General features: G+C 34.2%; 1 protein-coding gene across 4 annotated transcripts in view; it reads left to right on the top strand.

Moving 5' to 3' along the window:
* Positions 1-22,627, top strand: part of LOC123557595 (uncharacterized) — a 73,286-nt gene extending 50,659 nt beyond the window's left edge. For all 4 annotated transcript variants that reach the window (XM_045349156.2, XM_045349153.2, XM_045349150.2 and 1 more), the window contains exons 2-12: positions 7,127-7,261; positions 7,692-7,811; positions 11,273-11,409; positions 13,352-13,633; positions 13,987-14,049; positions 14,994-15,059; positions 15,556-15,630; positions 15,965-16,198; positions 16,654-16,875; positions 18,721-18,987; positions 20,356-22,627. In XM_045349156.2, coding sequence (XP_045205091.1) covers positions 7,127-7,261; positions 7,692-7,811; positions 11,273-11,409; positions 13,352-13,633; positions 13,987-14,049; positions 14,994-15,059; positions 15,556-15,630; positions 15,965-16,198; positions 16,654-16,875; positions 18,721-18,987; positions 20,356-20,653 — 1,899 coding nt within the window. In that variant the 3' untranslated portion in view covers positions 20,654-22,627. The remainder of the gene's footprint in view (positions 1-7,126; positions 7,262-7,691; positions 7,812-11,272; positions 11,410-13,351; positions 13,634-13,986; positions 14,050-14,993; positions 15,060-15,555; positions 15,631-15,964; positions 16,199-16,653; positions 16,876-18,720; positions 18,988-20,355) is intronic.
* Positions 22,628-22,973: the final 346 nt, after the last annotated feature.

Raw genomic sequence — 22,973 nt, 5'->3', positions numbered from 1 at the left:
CTAATAAAATTTTGTTTTCTTCAGGGCATTGTCCCTTAAACCTTTTCCAGCATAGCATTTGTCTCTTTCCTTGATTTTCGATTCAGAACACAAAATGTTATCTCACATCTCCGTTCAACACGGATTTTCAAGCGACAACCAACTCAGTATGCCTGCCAAATATTTTAATGATGTCACATTTATAATTTGACGTTATTGGCGTAACGCTTACTTTTCATATCAATATTAACTCAATTTAAGAAAATGGAGGTTGAAAAATAGGTAAGTGGCAAGTAATGTTTTCGCGCATGTAAAATAGAAAAAGAGACAAAATTGGGCTGGATGACGTCACATGACGTTGCCATGGGGACTCGCATTTACTTATTATTTATCCAAAGACAATCTAATTTTGATATATCAACTCAGTACTCCCTAGTCTACATTTTGTAGCATTTTCAAGTAATGTTTTCGCGCATGTAAAATAGAAAAAGAGACAAAATTGGGCCGGATGACGTCACATGACGTTGCCATGGGGACTCGCATTTACTTATTATTTATCCAAAGACAATCTAATTTTGATATATCAACTCAGTACTCCCTAGTCTACATTTTGTAGCATTTTCATTTATTTTTGATGATACTTGAAGAATTGAGAGCACTTTTCCGGGTATTTATTGAACGCCCCTCGTAGAGTTTTCAACCTGCGTTCCCGCATTTTAACTTGTTAAATCTCGTGTTTTCGCTCGTCAGGTTTGCGGGGAGATAAAATCAGAAACCATACGAAATGAACGCACAAAAATGTCTACGTCACTGCAAAGTGTGATACAGGAAGGGAAGATAGACGAACGGAAGTACAAACAAATAAATTAGTAGGTAGATTCGTAGGTACCATCCAATCTATTCATCCGTCCGTCCGTCTATCCATCTTTTTATCGTTCGATTGGCTAATAAGTCGTGGTCACTAAGTTGTGGCCACAATTTAATAAGTTGAGGCCACGATTTACTAAGTTGTGGCCACAATTGTGGCCACAATTTACTAACTTATGGCCACAATTTACTAAGTTGTGGCCACAAGTTACTAAATTGTGGCCACAATTTACTAACTTGTGGCCACAATTTACTAAGTTGAGGCCACAATTTAAATACAGTGTTGCAGATGTCACCTCTGTGCCACCGTACTCATAGCATCGGTTTGCATAGTAAGTAACTTTTCATCCTGCTTGCGAAGATGTGAATTTGGAGTTCAGCTTTACAATTCATAAACTGAACACAATTTTTCAAGTTAAAATTCATAGTTCAAAACAAATGTTTTCAATAACGCTTAAAATGTAATACTGTGGTTCATTAGACTGTATCTAGTTTATTTGTAGGAAGTATATATTTGGAAAGTGCCTTATTTCTGAACATTTTCCAATACATATTTGTTAAAAGTAATGGAATATTTTGAAATAAAGCATTATCGCTACTTCAAACTATTAACTAACATTATATTTTTCTATAACCTTTTCTTTAAGAAAACTGTTCAATTCATATGAAATTCAATTATAATCGTTAAAGTGTTCGCAACTGAACATCGTCCTTTTGATACTGAATTGCTATTCAAGTCTTCCAAGAATGTCTTGACCCAGAATATCTTATTATTCTAGTCGTTTATGATCAATATTATTTCTGATAAGAATTCATCTTTAGCCAGTGCTAGGGGAAGCGTGAGTAGGTTACATATTTCATTACCTCTTATGAAAGACTCTATCAAACCTTGTCTGGTTAATTTTACTTCATTGCATTCCATGCTTTCACACACTGTAAACAAATTGATTGAATAGGACGAAACGTTTTAATATGATGTTAAATTTAATAGTTAGGCTTTGGAAATAGATACCTAGCCTTCACGTAGAGATAACCAAACATTTGATTAAATGGAAATTGATATTGAGTTAAAATTTCACAATAAGCATATGCGCGCTTGACAACTAATGCCAAATAGTTACAAATTGTATGAATAATTCAAACAGGTTCCTGGTTACTGTCGTAGAGCAATATTAATATCTAAAACGCCTTCGGTTGGCAATCATGATCGATCGGCCATACTGACAAAAACAATGATATTAATAAAACAGACATCACTGTATTTCCTCGCCAAAAGGTGTCAGCTAATGTTAATGACTCATTTTGAAGCCGACAATTAAAATTAGAAAGCCGTAGTATAAAGTGAAAAAAAGTTAGAACGAGCTTGGAATCAGTAGAAAGATAAGCGGAGAATAAGTCTAATATTATGCAATTAAATGACTTACATAAAACGTTTTATCTTTTGCATATTTTTCTTGATGAAGGATACGGACGTAATATATAGGAACAAACACACCGGAACGGTGAATACTTGACTTATCGCGATGGCGCCCCACACCCACGCTCCTCCACTACAGTGACAAACGTTTCATTTGACGCATCGGGGTGCTGAGTGACCGTTCTCTTCAGACGTGCCAACACGCCAGAACGACGTGGCCGAAATCAGCCACCATACAAAAGGCTGAATTAACTGATTAATTTTTCTTCATGTAACGTTGTCATTTAGGTACCAATACAGATATGTATGCGACAGTCAAAGATGATTGCCTATAGAATACCAGTGTTGACCAGGTTAAATAACAGGATCAAATGTCACTAGCATGTCGTCCATACATGACAATGGGCGATTTTGTTACACATGATAACATTGTTCCAACATTGAAACTTCATTTTCATAACAGTGATAATATTGTTCGAGTGATAGCGGGTATCAAAACTGATTGATGTCCAATATTGATTTAAATATACTTTCATACAATTCTATAGGAAAGCCATGGAGCGAAAAACGTATTTTTCTGATATGTCATACGGCTTTTAATTAACTTGCTCTCAATATCATTAATAGGTTTAAAGGGGAAAAGAGTTAATGTTTTAATGGCATATGGTAATTTGAAATCAATGTTAATTGGTAACTGAAGCTGAATGAAATTTGCTTGTATTGTTCATTCAAATTTAAACATCAGTAATATTTCACACTTAACCCTTATCATGCTGAACACGATTGATTCTACTTTTGCGACCAGTGTAGATTATGATCAGCCTGCACATATCCATGCAGTCTGATCAAGATCTGCACTGTTCGCCAATCAGTCAGTATCTTTTGGGTAAGAACCCTTTTTAACAGTCAATAGTACTGTTCAAATTGAAAGATGGACAAGTTCATTATAGAAATTTAGCAGGGTAAGAATTAATGGGCGCTAGTGATATGAGCCGCGCCATGAGAAAACCAACATAGTGGCTTTGCGACCAGCATGGATCCAGACCAGCCTGCGCATCCGCGCAGTCTGGTCAGGATCCATGCTGTTCGCTAACAGTTTCTCTAATTCCAACAGGCTTTGAAAGCGAACAGCATGGAACCTGACCAGACTGCGCGGATGCGCAGGCTGGTCTGGATCCATGCTGGTCGCACACCCACTATGTTGGTTTTCTCATGGCACGGCTCATATATCTTCATCCTCAGAGATTTTTTTAGTGACTTACAATTTGAATTTGTGTACAAATTGAGTTTGACATAACTATTTCGTTGTTTAGAAAGTTTAATTGTAACGTTTACATGCCAATTCACCATTCAACAAATGCTCAATCTTAAAAGGAGGCTTTGCAAGATCATCAAACATATGTGACAAAGACTTAAAGTCCCTCATTTTTTTTAAATATTCTAATGTCAATCAATGTTTGGTCAATAGATTGTACACCACAAACTCGCAGGACTTTAAAGTGTTTGTACACGGTCATTAATTTTAAGGATTATATATTGTTTGACATCATTTAAATCTCCTTGTCAAACAAACGCTATAGATTTACAAAATATCCAACGAAAATGTACTTAAAAAAGGCGAACAAATTCTCACAATGACTAAAAATCAATCGTTATACATGTGTAAATGTTTGTCAATAAACGATTCAATTTAAAACGTTTTTACCCACTTTTAACAACAGATAAATGGGGTCCGCCCCTGTCAACTGTAAGTCAATATATTTTGACATTTTACATGCTGAAACGATAAAACATGTTCTGTGATACCACATATGTTCAGTTCGTATTAAAATGTTGAAATATGTTGACTTACAGTTGGCAGGGGTGGAGGAGGGGGTACCCAGACCCCAAGTGTCTGTTCTTTTAACACTAGTCTTTTTAGAAACCATTATAAAAAATTTCAGCCTACATGTATGCTACAATAAAGACATTTACTGAATAAAGCTGTACGTAGAAAAATTGTACTTTTTCTCCTTTAACTGAAAAAAAATCACTGATAATTAAACATCACTGAAAAAGCATTAGTAATGGAATATAACTGAAAAAAAAACTCATTAATATTTGATAAAAACTATAAAAAAAAACGTTCATTATGGAATGTAACTGAAAAACGAACGCTAATAATTGAATGTAACTGGAAAAAACATTAATAATGGAATGTAACTGAAAAAAAAATTAATATTTGATAAAAACTAAAAAAAAAACGTTCATTATAGAATGTAACTGAAAAACGAACGCTAATACTGAATATTGCTGAAAAGCACTGGTATTAAATGGAATATAGTATGTTCTATTTGCAAAAAAAAACGCATAGCTATTATATTCAATATTTCACTGCCTTAAAGGCCATATTTAGTTAGTTTAAGCATATTTATTCACAAGAGTACATAATATAAATTTGTACAATCACAACAACAATTTAACATCATATTAAGGAAAGGATAAGAATGAATGTCTTATAGAATTCTTTTCCTTAAGGCCATTTTTCAAATGCAATATTTTGAAATAAGTAAAAACAATGTCTTAACAATTCACATTAAATGTCTGGTCGCTTTTCATGACAAAGCAATCAATTTATTTATTCACCATCCCGAACCATCCCCACCCACCCACTTCCCCCGCCACAAAAACGAAACAGCTCGACATTTATCGAAAATACTAGACGTGCAACATACCAAATGTCGGTCCAAGGTTTTAGTTTTGTTCCACGGATTAAGAAAGAAGAAACGAACCTAAATCATTTTGTAATTATGGATTCAGTGTAATTCAAAGCTCTTCAAAATTTACATTATCGCTCTTAGAAAGTTAAGAATTTGTTTTTACTCATCCATTTGCATTCCTTTGTCGGCAAAGTTTCTACATCAATAAAACATATTTTTACGGTATCTGTCTCAATTATGACAAAAATATAATCAATATACAAACAGCTGAAGTTGTTTGTTTACAAAATGTAAATATTTGAGTGTTTGAACATTTTCTCAATGCTCTTTTAAAATTTGGTCATTTTTTGAAATATCGTGCCTGTGTGAAAGATATTTAGATGCATCTGGACGATTATCTGACCTACACTTTTCTGTAAATTGATACATTACATAACTGGAATACACAATGCTTGCCCTTGGTAGAAGAAGAGTTACATTTTCGATTGATTTGCACGTAAGTCAGTTCCTTTAATAACCCATGGGTCATTAATTTTATGTCTTAATGAATTTGGTTAACATGCAAAAACAGTATGTACATATTTGCCGGTCAAAACTATTGCCCGGGCTCCGAAGAAGCAATGGTCAATAAGTGCTTTATTACATGACATCAGAAACATTTTTTCACATTTTTTTCTTGAAGTTTTGACTTTAACTTTTAACAAAATTTATTGTTAAACTATAAATAGGCCAATAGCACATACAAACTATTGACTGGAGATTTATAGAGGAAGTCACATAATAATATGTCTGATTCAAATGGGCATCATAATGACAGATTTTTAACAGACAAATTCTCTATAAAATATTTTTTTTTAAATCTAAAGTATTTGAGTTCATATTTTATCATGTATGATGCTAAATTCGTCATCATTTTAAATGATTCTACTGCGTCACTAACACGGTTAATAACATTTCTACCTGTGTATTCTTCATACTATATGATTTGTTTTGTTAAAAAAGTATCTGCCTAATACTCTCAAAATTTCGAAACTTTTGACATAAATCTTGAATTATGACACACATTTACGGAAAAGATAATAGCTTAATGCGTTACCATGGCAATTTCGTCGTGAATAAAAAGAAAAATATATACATACATGTCACATTTCGGAAGCGGTTTGCAATACTACAGGGATAGTATGATCTAAATTTTTGTTGTACAATACAAAAAAGGATTGAGATCTTCTCTGATAAAATGCCATAAGAAGTATGAATATGGAAGCTGATAAAACATTTGAGCCGCACCATGAGAAAACCAGCATAGTGCGTTTGCAACCAGCATGGATCCAGTCCAGCCTGCGCATCCGCATGCGGATGCGCAGGCTGGTCTGGATCCATGCTGGTCGCAAATACACTATGTTGGTTTTCTCATGGCGCGGCTCATTTTTAAACTCACTGCTGCGATTATCTCCACAAGGAGCACATTTAATGCAAGTGGAGGCGACTGCGTAATTCTGTCAAAGCTTCTATGATGTAGTCGAGAAAAACTTCACTTTTATGGACAGATCCTATTTTTCCATTTTAGTACATTTATGCGTAAACACAGAAGGTCAAGAGGATATTATTTCACTGGGGAAATGTATTTTATATAAAATAAGACATTTTTCATGCAAATATATGCTTCTTCTTCTTTACTTGAAAGCGAAAGATGGTTGTTTATTCTGCGGGTACCAGACTACAGATGACATGTGTTTCACTGCATACAATTCAAAGGGGTTTTTTTCTCTAAATTTACGAATGTCTTGTGAAAAACAGGTCTATGACTGAGTGAAAGTCTATAAAGTATTCCAAAATGGATCTGAATTGACTGAATTTTATATGAAACAAAGAGCAATTTCTTTTGTTAAATTGCGACGCCAGTTGACATAAAATATTTTAATGTAGATCTTAAGATATTTGTACATATAAATATGTTCAATTCCTATTGTCTTTTTTTTTCTTATTACTAGTCTAGTTATTTCCCTTTCATTCGTTCCTTTTTTCTTTTCTGAACTCATTTCTTTCATTTGTTTTTGTTTACTTCTTTCTATTTTAGAGCATTCTTATACATATATAATAGTTAAAGCTATTCGGAAACCTGTTTATTTTATTTATTTATTTTATTTGTATTTGTATTTTTCAGAAAATGGACAACAGCAACAAGCATAAGCTACGGACTCTACACGTTCAGTTAGGGACGCTACTCAATTCAAGGAAAGCGCTCAATTCTAAGGTCACAACGAGACATTTTGATCAGCTGCGAGAGGCTGTTGATGCAGTAAGTTCCTAGTTCTAAGTAATTTGGAGATGCCACTGTAGAGTTGTTTGATAGAAACGTCTTTTAGAATTTAAAAAGTACTGAATAGTCATTCTTTCTTGTCCGAATTTAGAGAGCGGTGTCAGGGTAGGAATGACAACTCTATAAAAGAAATTGATCGGTATATCATTAAGATATGCTAAAAAAAATAGTAGGTTATAAACCGAGTATTTTGCCAAGATGTTCAAGTTTTGCAAGAAAATTAAAAGGCTTAGCAGAAATCCGCCAGTTAATAATTAGCGACCTAGTAATCTAGCATCTGCGTGTATTTATTGAATAAGGGTATAGTTCACAAGGACAAAACAGTTGCAAGATACATTCAAATTCGTGCAGTGGTTGAATATATGCATCTTTTTCGTTTCAGTCACTTTATTTGTGTTTTTTTTTCCAGGAATCTGATCCGTATGAAATCAAACTTCGTCTGAGTCGCCTCGAACAGTCCCTTAAACATGAAGGACTATACAAAAATGTGAAATCCGATTTCGTGCATTTAAGAAAAGACATACTGGGGGTAAGTGTTTATCATATCACGGACCATTTAGCCTCTTACTAACTCGTATAAGAATCATGTTGATGTAAGGCATCAAACACAACGCATTTTTTAAATGATATCTTTGGGGTAATGTTTCGTTATTATGCATAATTTTGCTCATGAATTTATAAAACAGTGTTACTGAAATGCAATTTTAAGCTGTCAAAAAATCAGTATTATCTAGCCAGTAGCCATGTTCATAGAAATCTGATACAATGCTACCGGAAATTGGATTAGTCTGCCGACAGTATTTAAATGCTATTTTAGTAAGAATTCGTTATAAAAGTTGTATATGTTTCCAACTGAAAACGTTCAAAATACTACTAGCAAAAATGATATCCTCAGTTGATGCGACATTACAAAGTACAAAGAAAATTTCGCTAGGAAGCATTTATCTGATCTTAAAGCTAGGATATCATGGATTAGACTAGCCGCATCACTTTAAATAAAGATATGTAATTTAATTCCATCCAAGGATATAAAAGCAGTTTTCAGTACAGCTACTGAGTCATTCTTGTACATATACTAGTATGTAGCAAAAATAATTTCTTTCTTATGTAAGCAGGATAGATTTAAAGAAAAAGATTAAGTCGTCTCTTATCTATTGTTCTAATGTGCACGATATTTTCATGTACTCATGTCATATATATAATTCTGTTTGTATCTACAAGAAGCAGGTATATGATATGTTTCTGATGTTGATGTTTCTCCCCCAAAAGCTACGTCACAACATGCGACGTGTTCCTCCATCCACCCACCCCTCTCCCCCACCCAATTTTTAGACACTATTACCTTGTTAAAGAGCAACATGACCTGGGCCTACGTGTTCTATATCATAACTTGATATGTTTACATGTCATAACTGAGCCTCATGATCTACCACCAGTGTTTTGCGTAAGATTTCAGAATTAGATATACTAGTAATGTAAAATAAAAACAAACTAAAAACATGACGACCTTGTAAAACAATAGTTTTGTGGGAGGTAGGATAAAGACACACAGCACGTATAACAATCAAGAATGGCTGTGTCATTATTCATGTTATTTTTTTTATTTAGTCAGACATGAAACAAGCGTGGCGTGTATTGTCTATGTGCATTATGCATAAAGAAAAAGCTTATTAACTTTTTTCTGTGATTCCCCAAGTGTGTCTTGACTGATCCTTATCACGTGTATCATTTTTCAATTTAAAAAAAATATATAAAAAATATTTTTTTCTCACAAGTACATCAACAGAATAATTATTTAACGAAATATTTACCAATTTTTCGCAGTAACGCATTTAAATTCTTCCCATACATTCTTGTTATAGCAGAGCTCAAATAAAACTGCCCTTCCCCATCACATACTGCCCTAATTTAACAATAAAGATATCAAGAAATAGTACGGAATATTTTAATAAGGTAATGTCGAAGTGGAAGAAAATTCCAGCGGGATCTTTCAGTAGGAGATTTTTTCCCATGAGAGAAGCAACATTTCTTAACCTGTTTCGCAATAATTGCTTTCAATGTCAGGAACATTTGTGCAGTCAGCATAGATTTCAATCTTGATATTTCATTGTGCTCGAACTGTCGCATTACTTTTTTAATAGTCTTAGTATCAGACACAATTTTATGAGAAAAAAAAAATCCATTTGAAATAGAAGTTTGTCTGAAAAGTAAATTACCACACGGGAAGTTAATCTGTAATGATTATATTACCGCTGAGCCTTTGTCCGCTTAAACTTTTGTTATCTTGTTTTAAAAACGCATTTAAAGGCATTATTTTATATCAGCACGAGAAAAAAAAATCATAATAATGCACTATAAAGCAAAAGTACAAAAAATTGCAACGATCGTATTACTATCAACCTTTGTCTATTTTTTTCCAAAATGCATAAGTGATATCAAAGAAATATCATGGCGCTTTTTTAAGTTTTTTTTCCTTACATTTTTCATTCATATCTATTTAAATAATAAGAAAAGAAAATGTGACTGCTGGATTTAATTTGGACATATAATATCATCAGTGCACTTTACAGACAATATCGATCAAAATATTGAACAAAAAAACTCACAATTTGTTTCTCATTTACCTTTTGTTTAAAAGGGCGTGCGACGTGCCGAAGAACGAGTTATTGTCTTTCATTAAGACAGTAAATCAACTATTTTATTTGGGGTGAATGACCTATCATTGACTAAAACCTATTGATTTCAATATTCAGTTATGACCTTTGAAATAGACAGTGATCCTTGTTAAGGCGATATTGTTAAAGTCTCCAAAAGACCGACATACTGTTTTATATGGTAGGAGGGGTTTATTATTAAAAGTTAAATATGCATAAATTGTACATTATATCTATTTTTTTAAATAAAGCGGAACTTTTTCCTTGTTATTGTAGTTAATGATTTCAGTAATTAACACCTCAGTTCTCTGGAAAAAGGCCGCATTTTGAAACTCACGTAATATAGTACAATCTTGGGATATTGTCCTAGATTATGCTTCTTGGATTTACAAACAGAAGTTTTGCGGATATAAATTATAGATTTTTTTCTGCCCCGTACCCTGCTAGAACAAGAGTTATTTGATGCAAGTTCTTTGTGATGTTTTATATGATATTTCAACAACAAATCAAAGCCATATACTGAATGAGAAACAGTATATTTTGAATGGTTCCATCAGTAGTCATATACATGTACCAAAATTAAATGTTCATAAATAAATATTAATCGGGAACATATATATATATATATATATATATATATATATATAAGACACGAAACCGTTAGTTTAGGCCAGTCTATAGTTCAACATAGTTTTGTACAGTCTTTATACAGTTATTTCTGTCGTGTAATAAAACACTTATTGAATGGCTTGTCGTTCCAGTAAGGACCTTTCAGTATCACAAACTATTGGACAGTGAGTGAGTGTGTGAGTTAGGTTTTACGGCGAATCAACACAAAACGGTCATATAGACTATTGGACAGACTATCTATATAAAGAGTCATATAATAATATAAAATATTGTGGGCTGAGCGCGAAACTATTATATCTTGTTCTTTATCTATATACAGTTACAATAGTTTCGCACTTAGTCCTGGATATATACTGCCTCGGTAGCCCAATAGTAGAGTTTCAGCCTTGAATGCGGGAGGTCATAGGGTACAAAAGACGTGAAAACTGAAACTAGTAGCTCCTTTCCTTGGCACTTGGGTACTAAAAGGATTGTACATAGTTGGTCGTACAAGAGCTTTGTAGCTTCATTATATGCGGCTTTTAGGAACTTTTCCTTTATCTTTACACTGGTGTTTAGAAATCATTTAAAACTAAAGCTGAAACGTCTCCAAAATTAATCTTTCTTGAAAAAAACGTCTTTTAGACATTTCTTAAAGAAGAAAATACATACGTGATCTCAAAGGAAACTTTGAAGTATCATTACCCTTTGTTATTGTATATTTCAGTTATTACATGGTTCTGAAAACACACAGTTACAACGGCACACCTTGCCTGGTATAAGCCACCCGGCCAAGGACCGCACCTTCTATATTGCCCCTAAGAACGACAATGACCAGTCCGCTGCTTCAGGGGCGTCAAGTTCGTAAGTAATAGAGATTTTTCCCACTATTTTGCTGTCAGCAACCATTATCGTCTAAAAAAATAAAATCTTTAGATGAACAATATATTTTTTTAGACGAGAGATAATCTAGCAACTATCCTATGGTTTATTTTGAAGTGCAGTTTTTTTTTTTTTTTTTGTTTTTTTTTTTTTTTTTTTTTTTTTTTGGATAAATTAGCTCCGTTTGTAAAGAAATTGTCAAGAGGTTGATTGAGGTGTAGATGTCAAATCCCGCATTAACCTCAGTTAAATTTAAAATTTATATGATTTATATTTGACGTGTTATACAATGGCCGTGGTTAAAGTACATATTATATATTTAAAAGTATTTTTTCATTCAGATACAAAAAAGGGAATCTTTTATTGGCCTACCGGTATATAGAATATTTCTTTCTTTCATGTGTCATAAACATGCCGTCTTTAAGAATAAATAGACCGCTATTAGTTGACTGCATTAAATGTACCGGAAAAGATAATTCAATAAATATTTTGATATACTCTACACGCCACTGAAAAGTACAAACCATCAATAGGAAAATGATGAAAAGAATTTTAAATGGTGCGAAATATTTTAGAATGAACGTTTTTAAACATATATACGTTGAATAGACGGCTTGCCAATTTCCCTCGTGTTTCCTTTATATAGAAAGGGCGGTAAATTAACGGAAAAGGTAAATATTATGAGAATCTTTCCATAACTGGCTTTTCATTGAAGATGATTATTTTCAAACATGCTGATATTAGTTGTTCATGATGTCCTAGTATTATCAAACGCGTGGGGTGATATGAAAACATTTTTAATGTGACATTTTCGGCACATTGTTTACATGTACTGTACTTTTTGAAACAGGCGATAAAATATATCAGCCAAACTTCCAAATATTCCTAGAGACAAAACAATCAAGTGAATGGGCAAAGCTGGCATTTCGTGCAAAGTAATTACCTGTCCGCTTCCCCTACCAAACACATGTTCGATCTCTCAGTTACTTCCGGGAAGTATGTTAGAAATGAGTGTTATTGGCGAATATTCGCATTCTGTATAAAATTTACAAAATCCAGTGGGCTGCAAGACACACTAAACCCCTTTTAGATGTCTCAAACCTATATTTTCCTTTTAGACCTTTTATTTGATATAAATATCGTAAGAAATCTGGTGGGTGTCATACAAAAGCACTACTAATATGACCCCAAAATGTAGCGGCGCATGACCTAATTTCCAGGATAAATCTGAAGTGCTTTTATTTCATTATGAAAACGTGACCTGTAAATGTCAAACATAGACCTGTAATGTGATTTCAGTAAAATGACACAATTTATTTGGAAAATTTAGAAGACATGTTCTGGCATACAGACACTAAAAAGAAAAAATGGCGCGAAAAAAATGGTAGTCGCATAATGGCGGATACAAATAGTCCTCAGTTTTTTTGCTCTGTAGAGCTATTTTCCTTATTTTTTTTTTGCTAAAATCACATGACAGATCTATGCTTGACATGTAGGTAGCATTTTCATAATGAAATAACAATATTTCAAAAATTTTCATGGAAACTTAGATGATACACCACCAGTATAATTTGGGGTCTCATTTTTAGCTGATTTTGCAGTTTGTGTGTTTGACTGAAATTATTTTTCTTGCATCAAACATGACCCCCACTTTTCTTTTGATTTTTATTTAGTACTGACAATATTCTTCAAGAAAATGTAGGTTACCGACATTTAAAATGGGTCCTGATGTTTGCTGCGGTCATTGGAATTAGGTCAATTTTATATAAAATAAAGAACAACAACTATTTAGTGTGTTATAACCTTCTACAGAACGAACTGAAATGAAGTTCTATTTGAATCCTGCATTATGCTGCGGCCATTCCGTTAGATGGCTGTTTAGTGTTTGTTTACCTTAAAGGGCCCTTTGTTTTGCTTGTTCCAGACACAAACACGCTCAAGGACCCTCCACAGACGATATGAGAATGCTAAATACAGCTATAGGAAAACTATACAGACATTTACAGCTCAGTGCGAAAGAGCAAGAAACCACTATGGTGGCTGACATTACGCACAAAGAAGGAACTATACAAAAGGAAAATGTGAATATTTTGACTTTGTCACAAATGCAGCCGGACGAAACGTTTCATGATATTGTATTAAAACTTAGAAACTTTGAAAAAGAATTCCAAAGACAGAAGGTTCAACAACAGAGGGAGCAGATGAGGTTGGTAGTATATCAAGTGTTTGTCATATCATTAGATTCACTACATATATCACTAGATGCATAGATGTAGGTTTTTATAGAAAACATTTCGAGATACAGCTGCATTATTGTTGAGCAACACTGTCCGTCCAGTTGGCTATTACTTTTGTTGGAAACAAAAGTTTAAGTCTTGCTTGGTATTTCATTGTGGTAATATGAATGTAAGTTTAAAAAAAGGCAGCCACGAATTAACCGTAAATTAGATAATAATACATGATAATAAATACTAGTAATAATAAAAATTAGAAATGTATGAAGATAAAGGATCGTGGAATAATAGGTTATGGTTTTGTACTTCATTTAAAAATTTACAGATTACTGGAAGAGATAAAGAGGCTGAACAAAAATTCTTCAGAACTTCGTCGGGAAAATGAAAGGTATCTACGCAGTTATTTTAAATGTTTGAAACTGAAATTTGTCTTCTCAGATATGTTGTGCCCGAGACATTGATGCCATAGACATTGCACCATTGAATTTCTAGGGCATTATACGGGGGCTTTTCAAAAATAACGTAGACTTTGTCTCTACATTTTATATACTTTATTGGAGCAAAGCATGATTCACAATCTTTTCACTATGTTCACGCCATATTTGACGTGATTTCCATAAAATAGTTAGAAGTTATGCCTCCGCGAAAACAGTCACTTACACAAACCTGGCTCAAGGTGGTCATATTTCAATGACGTTAACGACGTCGCGACTTCAACGAGATGCTTTCATTTTTTTTTATTAACTTTGATTAACAATACCTAAGACATATTAAGTTGTTTGGTTAGAATACTGAAAGTATGAACTTGTATGCCAAGCATATCAGACAGGGTGCGCACCGTGAGTATTTGGTCTTTATCCAAGGCGTCATAGATTGACGTTAACGTCGAATCACGGATTGTTTGTTTTTTCCCTCGACCTTCGCTGTCTTCTAGCAAATCTGGACCATTTGTGAACCGTTTGTATTACTTGAAGACCAAGACACCAAACTATGGTGTGGCGTCTGCTTCTTTAATTTATAAATTTTAGTTGGTGTTTGCCACAATCTTTACATAACGTGACAAATGCCTTACTATCTATGCGAGCAGATGGCAACATTACATACATTATATAAAACAACACGTTCCCACGAGCGTTGCGAACAAGAATTTCGAAGTATGCAATCTTTGCCACTTGGCCGCGGCATCCTCTAAAGAGATGTAGCATTGACACTTGTGCGTTATTATCCAACTCTGATATACAACAATAGCATTTTATAAATTTGGAAAGGTATAAATTTACTGTCTTAAATAAATCTGAATAAAGGATATAATTTTGGCTTTTATATTTTCAGAATTAAAGGTGTTCAACCGATCCTTACTAAGGCCAAAGGTAAACAAGTCGAACGTATTGAAGAAAGGTAGGTTCCTTTTTTAAGTCATCAGATATAAACAATTAATTTGTGAGTTAAACGCTTAGGTAGTACTGAGAATGGAAAATTGGTTTCGTGGCTTATGTCCCTTTTAGGCCGCATTATGGATTGCGAAAAAACGCAAAACATTATATGTCATTAAAGAGCTGCTCCAATACATCCTCTGTAAGGTCTTCAAACTGTTATGACGTAACGTGGAGCAGGTCTAGATACCACACGTAGAATAGTAATAGATGTTTGTTCTGAAAATGTGTACATTATCATGATTTTAACAGTTTATGACACAAAATGCATACGAACTTTGTTATCTTTAATTTTATTTTCATTTTTGTCAGTATTACCCAGTCTGTACAGTTCATGTTCTGTCTAGCTCCAGCGTAATTCCGCACCAGTGGATTTTTTCTTGATAAACAGGGAAATTATCATGATATGATTTAACCTTTATATTTCAAGTATGATGTAAACATATATTTTATTCCAATAGATATAGAACAGAAAAGAAAGATATGGAAGAGAAGATAATTGAATTAGAAAGTGGAATGAAGAAAAATCTTGCAATGTAAGTTTTACTGTCATTAAAATATGATATTGAAAAAAAAAGTAGTTTCAAAATTTCGCAAAAAAAGACATATATGTCATGTATACCTAGAGACACGTCTTTTTATAATGATGTGCCAAACAGGCTGTTATTTGCTTGAAATCGGTGATGAACATTGTCGAACCATGGGTTTTTAGCAGCTAATTGTTCTGGTTATTAATATATGTTAGTCAATAGATTGTTTGGCTTTGTTGTATCAGTAATATTGAAATCGTACGTAAAATTATATTAATATGATTCATGCTGCTCTCCTGTCTTTGGAGGTAGTAAAGATTTATGTATGGTACTTTTGCAGATTACTGCGCGATAAAGAAGAGGTCCGATCACACATCCGATCTGACGTGGAAAGTCTTATGTCGTCAATTAACAACTTACATTATATGGTTCTCGGACATTACCACGATACCCCTGCTACACACAGGAATTCCGACGATGCTGAAATTTTGCCGACGAAAGATCTGTTGAACATGCTAACTAGCGTGGCTGGCGGTGTGCAAATTTTAAAAACAAAGTCTCAAGATTATTCAAGGTAATGTTTGGTTTGACCGGAAGTTGCTTGCGTCAACTTATTTCGTATCTGTTTTAATTAGGGTTTAAGAGAATTTAAAGGCAACAAGTAGAGGGAGCAATGTTCTTTAAAAAGCCCTTGTGAGCAATACATTGTGACCTCTTAAGGCAGGTGGTTGCTTATGTCGTGTGGAAAGCAGAACAAAAATGAATTTGAAATGGACTTAGCTGATTGGCTGCTTAAGGAAAGTGTTTTTGTATTACAGCTCGCCGCTAAGGCAGATTCATTTGTATGGGCAATTTTGGCGTTGTGCATCATATCAAAACACTTAATGTTAGGACTTTATTTATCTCTTTAAATTATACAGACGGCTCTTAAATTAAAACGATCTCTCTTGACATTTTAAAGATAGCTCATATCTATATTCCTGTTTTCACTGATCAGATCGTTCTTAAAATATAACTTGTATTTTTTAGGCAAGCTGACGACATGTCTAGTTGGAGAAGAAGTTTTAAAGAACTTGAACGTGAAATTTTCAAGTTCTGTCGGGGATTTGCCGACGACGACGATAACCATGAATTTACGACGATGGCACACGAGACAGACACACAGATGATCGTTCATAGCTGTAAAACAAAATTGCAGAAAACGAAAGAAAATATTAATACAAAATTGAAAAATTACGCAGACACTTCTAGGTAGGTTGCTTCGAATGTTTGGCAACGATGTTTTTACCATTCAACGGCGTATGTGGTAAAATATGTCGAAACAAATTTCAGTATCCCTCCAAGTAAAAGAATTGAATCCTAATTAAATGACATCATTGCGAAAAACATACAGTTTGTGTGAAGTTAGCAGAATAGCAGAATAACTCCAGCAGAATTGCAGAATAGCAGAGTAACTCTGGCAGAATAGCAGAATAATTCCAGCAGAATAGCTCTAACAGAATAGTAGAGTAACGCCAGCAGAAAAGCAGAACAACTCCAGCAGAATAGCAGAGCAACTCCAGCAGAATAGTAGAATAGCAGAATAACTCCAGCAGAATAGCAGAATAGCAGAACAACTCCAGCAAAATAACAGAATACCAGAATAACTCCAGCAGAATAGCAAAACAACTCCAGCAGAATAGCAGAATAGCAGAACAACTCCAGCAAAATAGCAGAATAGCAGAATAGCAGAACAACTCCAGTAAAATAGCAGAATAGCAGAATAACTCCAGCGGAATAGCAGAATAGCCGAACAATTCCAGCAGAATAACTCCAGCAGAATAGCAGAACAACTCCAGCAAAATAGCAGAATAGCAGATTAACTAGCAGAATAGCCAAACAACTCCAGCAAATTAGCAGAATGGCCTTACCAAAGCAGCAACATGTACTTTATATAAATTGCCATTTTCCGCTCATATGACTTGTCTTATAAAATTTTCAGAGTCTTACTTCTTAAATTAGATGATCATTCACTGAAATATGAAAAATCTTATAAATACCTTTGTGGCGGTGATTTTTATATAAAAGAGAAGGTTGTATTCACAATACTGTATTGTCATAAAACGCCATTCAAATTTCAAAACTTTTAAAAAAAATCTTTAAGTAGTGAACATCTATTTTTTGGACATTTTTTGTTTTTATTTTAAATAAATTACTATTGCAAAAATAATCTAAGGCTAATGTTAATTGTCATGCAGATGCGAATTTAAATATGAACATCATTTAGCCTTTTTGTCTTTTTTATATTGTTCTGCTATTCTGCTTTTCTGCTGGAGTTGTTCAGCTATTCTGCTATTCTTCTATTCTGCTAGAGTTGTTCTGCTGTTCTGCTATTCTGCTGGAGTTGTTCTGCTATTCTGCTGGAGTTGTTCTGTATTTCTGCTGTTCTGCTGGGGATATTCTGCTATTCTGTTGGATTTATTCTGCTGGAGTTATTCTGCTATTCTGCTGGAGTTATTCTGCTATTCTGCTGGAGTTATTCTGCTGGAGTTATTCTGCTGGGAGTTATTCTGCTGGAGTTATTCTGCTGGGAGTTATTCTGCTATTCTGCTGGAGTTATTCTGCTATTTTGTTGGATTTATTCTGCTGGAGTTTCTGCTGGATTTATTCTGCTTTTCTGCTGGAGTTATGCTGCTATTCTGCTGGAGTTATTCTGCTGTTCTGCTGGAGTTATGCTGCTATTCTGCTGTTCTGCTGTTCTGCTGGAGTTATGCTGCTATTCTGCTATTCTGCTGGAGTTATTCTGCTGTTCTGCTGGAGTTTTCTGCTATTCTGCTATTCTGCTAACTTCACAGAGACGCAAATACTATTTTTATATCGTCAGGATTAATAGAAAAAAATATTACGACAGAAAATAAACGCCAGAATTTTTTCAGTTGTTCATTTCAAGGCGAAATTAATTTCAGTATTGCCACATAGATATGTTTATAGTCTGGTATCTATTAAAACTTTTACATTGTTTATCCTTCAATCGTTACTAAAACAACTGTAATAAAACAGGTTTTCGGAATTTTAGACGTGAACTATGAGTATTTATGTCAACATCTTGGCTTTCAGTTCAGTCAAAAGGAAAGACCGGGAAGTGAATAATTATAGACAATGTTTGGAAGAACTTCAAAGTGAGATTGCAAAACTCCACGACCAAGTCATCTCCGTTCAGATACAAGACATTTCAATCTCCATGCCGGAGTTCGAGCGACGACAAGACGCCGGGGACAAGTCGGACGGATCCGCCGACGAGCTGCCGGAGGCCGACAGACAAGAACAAATGGATTTTCTTGATAAATTGAAACAAATAGGAACCATGGTGACCCACTTCCAACAGTAAGACCGTTATAAGTGTTTGGTCTGGGGAACATATTTATATATTTCTTTGATTGAGTTTCTTTGCGCGACAATACGGAGCGCGAGCTTAATGTCTCATGAGCTAAACAGGACTCCATAGAATTATATAGTTCAGACTTGAAATAAATCTAGTACTGTGGCGAGTACCACGTTAGTGCTCAAACCTTTAGATATGAAATATATAACGTATGTATGATGCGGAACTACTGAAATGCAAACGTGCAGATTAGAGTGAAAGGTCAATTCAACCCTTCCCAAATCAAGCATGCATTACCCTGTCTTATCTCTAAGTTGTAAAGACTGTTTAACTTACCTTATTTTGCTGTGCGACATTTAGCGTGGTGTTGCGACATAATTATAACGGTAGGCAAATTTTTGCGACATTTAACGTTAAAGGTGCGACATTTAGCGGCAGACGATTTTGCGCGACATTTAGCGGTGGTTGCGACATGTGTCTTTCATGCCATGATATGTTTTTTGGGACACCCTAAATAAGACGACTGTGTGCTCACCATATTTTCAGATAATCAAATTTTCCGAATTGCTTCATGTATAGAAGATAAGAAGTTACGCCTTCGGAAAAATGTTCGTTGTGTCATTTAATGATGCTGATGAGTCTGAGACTATTATGACCATTTTGTTTCAAAGAGATATTCTTTTCGCCACTGTTGCCTACATGCGAACAGGCTTATAGTCCTGTCTTATAATAAGAATATCAATAACTCCAGTTTCATGTCTATTTCATACTCGTATTTCCTGCTCAAATTTCAACAACTCTTTAGAAGTAGATCTTTGTTTTTTTTTTTTTACTTTTAACTGTCATTTTAGAGGCTTAACTTATAAAAAGAACGTCCATGACTTGTATAGCATTTTTTTCCGCAAGTCATTCATAGATTCGCTAAAATAACTTCAATCTAACATTTTCTTTTCGGAGATCAGTCTTGTACGAAATGTGATTTTATGTTATTTATGGACGCAGAAAATGTATACAAGATTATTCTTTAAATGTGCGAGTCGTATATCTTCATTTACATTCTCGCAGGAAATTCCGGTTTATTTTTACAAAACATGATTGCAAATTGTGTCTGGGATTTTACAATAGAAACTTACGAAGCAGAATGCACCGAATTGTTTCAGATATCTTGACATTTATAAATGATTTGATTACGGCTTTGTCTGACAGATATAAGATTTATGGATAGCCAGATATATAATCTAGAAGATAATTATTGAATGATGCAGACGACAAAATCGGCAAACTGTCAGACAATAATTCGACATATATAAATAAATATCCCTCTAAGATTTTTTGGCGGACTGGTTTAATTACATGTTGTCTTTTTCCAGACTGATTATCGACCGAACCAGCATATTAAACAAAATGGAAAATGACATGCTCCCGCTCAAAATCCGCGTGAACCGTCTGCACGAGGAGATAACTAAGGCAATGAACGCTGGTGGGTCACCTGATCACGATGCTGCAGACGACACATTTCAACCAAAACGTTCGTTCTCACCAGATGGTCCACATAACGTGTTCTCTAGAGAAATAGGCAATATGCTCAAGAAATTGTCGAAAATGGAACTGGCCATAAGACATTTGTTAGAGTCGTACGCTACGACTCACGGCAGAGCATCTATATAACGTAGATTTAGGAATATGTTTCTTTTTACCTTAAAACTGTGATACTGGTCTGTGCACATGTGATAGATATAATCAACTGTTATTGTGTGACAAGTTTACGAGGATGTCGGTGACACTGCAGAGAGAGAGAGAGAGAGAGAGAGAGAGAGAGGAATAACCCTTTTTGCTATGTGTGTAGTTATATTACTTTTTTGTCAACATCTGGTACCCTTCAGCAGAATCACGCCCATCTTTAAAAGTTTTTGGACCATCGATCAAGATACAGATGATGTTCAAATCCCAGGAACACCCCCTCGTTTATTTTAAGTCTCATCTAAATAACTGACACCGGTTTCTAGACCGGTGTCATACCACTGGAACACTGGGCCGCTGTCAGCTTCGATTGCTAATATTTTCGATCAAACGAAATGATACCCTCGCAGCAAGCACTGGTATATTGGACCAATGTCGGCAAGTTTATGATACTTGTCCGACATTCATCCAATATCAAACATCAATGGCGAAACGATATCAATCAGAAATGATATAGGACGGATTTATCGTCAAAAAGTGATGTCGGGCCGATATTAAAGGTGGTCAATCACATTTAAACAACATTTAATGACATTTTTTACTTTTTGTATATTCTGGCAGAGAATTATTTAAGGAACAAAAAGACCGATTACATAGAGTTAGATTCCTATTTGAAATGTATATTTTATTATTTTTATAAAATTTTGTAATTACTCCCCTTTAATATGAAAGTATTTAAAAAGCTGGGTATTTCTTTTTATTTCGATACTATGTCTAGTTTTACATTTGCATTTGATAGACATATCAACTATTGAACAATCTGAACCAAAATGCAAGTTTTAAAGCTGTTTGTAGCTTCTGAATTCATTTATTTCCAATCTATCTTGGTTGCGCAACCAAGATAGGCAAAGGGAGGTAATAATAATTTTTCAAACTTGCGTTTCTAATGAATTCCATCTAAATACATAACTTTTAATGCAAATATTTTACAAATATATTACAATATGTCTAATATTTATACATTTCCTTAGGCAAAGTATGTTTATCAAATTTATACTTATGATAAAATAACTCTATCTTGGTTGGGCAACCAGGATAGGAAAATGAAATTTTAAAAATACCTCCAGTGAAAATCTAATTTGTATTAAGTGTTAAGTGAACATAAATGAGTGTAAATGATCAGATGCTAAAGTTTCGAACAAATCCGTTACATGGCCAAAATCTGATTAACCACCTTTAAAAAGCATATTGGTTCAATATCGGCTTAGTATGTAATGTTTGTTGGCCTTGTTCGAAAAGTGTTTTTTTTTTGTTTTTTTTTTTTGTCGTTGCTTTGCAAAGCTGTCATGTCCAGCAGCTTGACCATGTGTTATTGTATTGGTGTCTCCGGCTACCAAGACAGTAATGCCTTTTGTAAATTGTTCGTAAGTACATGTATTTGTGTTATTCTTATGACAAGAAACTCGTGCATAACAGAAGTTTCGAGCTGCACTGAATGCACTTGCACCAGACGGAGAAATTCCTAATTTCTTTCATAACGCACACGTATATGTTTGTATTGTTTATGCTTGCTTGTTGATTCATGATTTAACAAAAGCTTACATCAGTATATATAATACAAAAAACTATAACATTTCGCTTATCATCTGTCTGTGCGTGCTTAAAGTTCAATAATACATCTACTGTTGAAAAAACAAAACAGACTAAGCAGGCGTTCAAATAGAGAATTTGCACAATTACTTGGTTAAAGCACCTATAAACTTATAATTTGGTGTAAACTTGAATCAGCATCTTGCAATTCAAAGATACCTGTTATTTACATGTTTGATCTTTATTATGCAAATTAACAGAACAATAGTTCATATGAGCATACGTAATTGCTTTTTTGCTGTTTCGGAGAAATGTCGCTATATTATTTTTTCATTTGTTGAATAGATATCAAATAAAATAATGTTCAAGTGACACGTTTATTGTTTTTTATTGTCTGTTATTTCTTGTTTTAGTCTCTTTCTAAACGGAAGTTCTGCTCTTATTCGTTCTGAAAGAAAAAAAAACGGCGAAAAGATCGAAATTTAAGCTCTTTCTCTGCTAGCTATATATTTGCGAAATGATCAGAATATAGCCCTGGACACCCACTTTCCTTTGGTACCAATGTTTTGTGGGTATCATGCCTGGCACTGCCGGCAGTTATGGCCGACAAGGAGCTCTCAAATCACTACTTTATGGCTACATAAATGATGATATGGAATGGCATACCTTGCGAATTCCAACACTGTGACAGTACAATGACATGATAGTGATCACACAA

This window comes from Mercenaria mercenaria, chromosome 5 (assembly GCF_021730395.1).
Source record: "Mercenaria mercenaria strain notata chromosome 5, MADL_Memer_1, whole genome shotgun sequence".
In the NCBI taxonomy this organism is placed as follows: Eukaryota; Metazoa; Mollusca; class Bivalvia; order Venerida; family Veneridae; genus Mercenaria; species Mercenaria mercenaria.
Note: the sequence above shows the minus strand (reverse complement) of the source record. Positions and strands in the feature narration are given on the sequence as shown.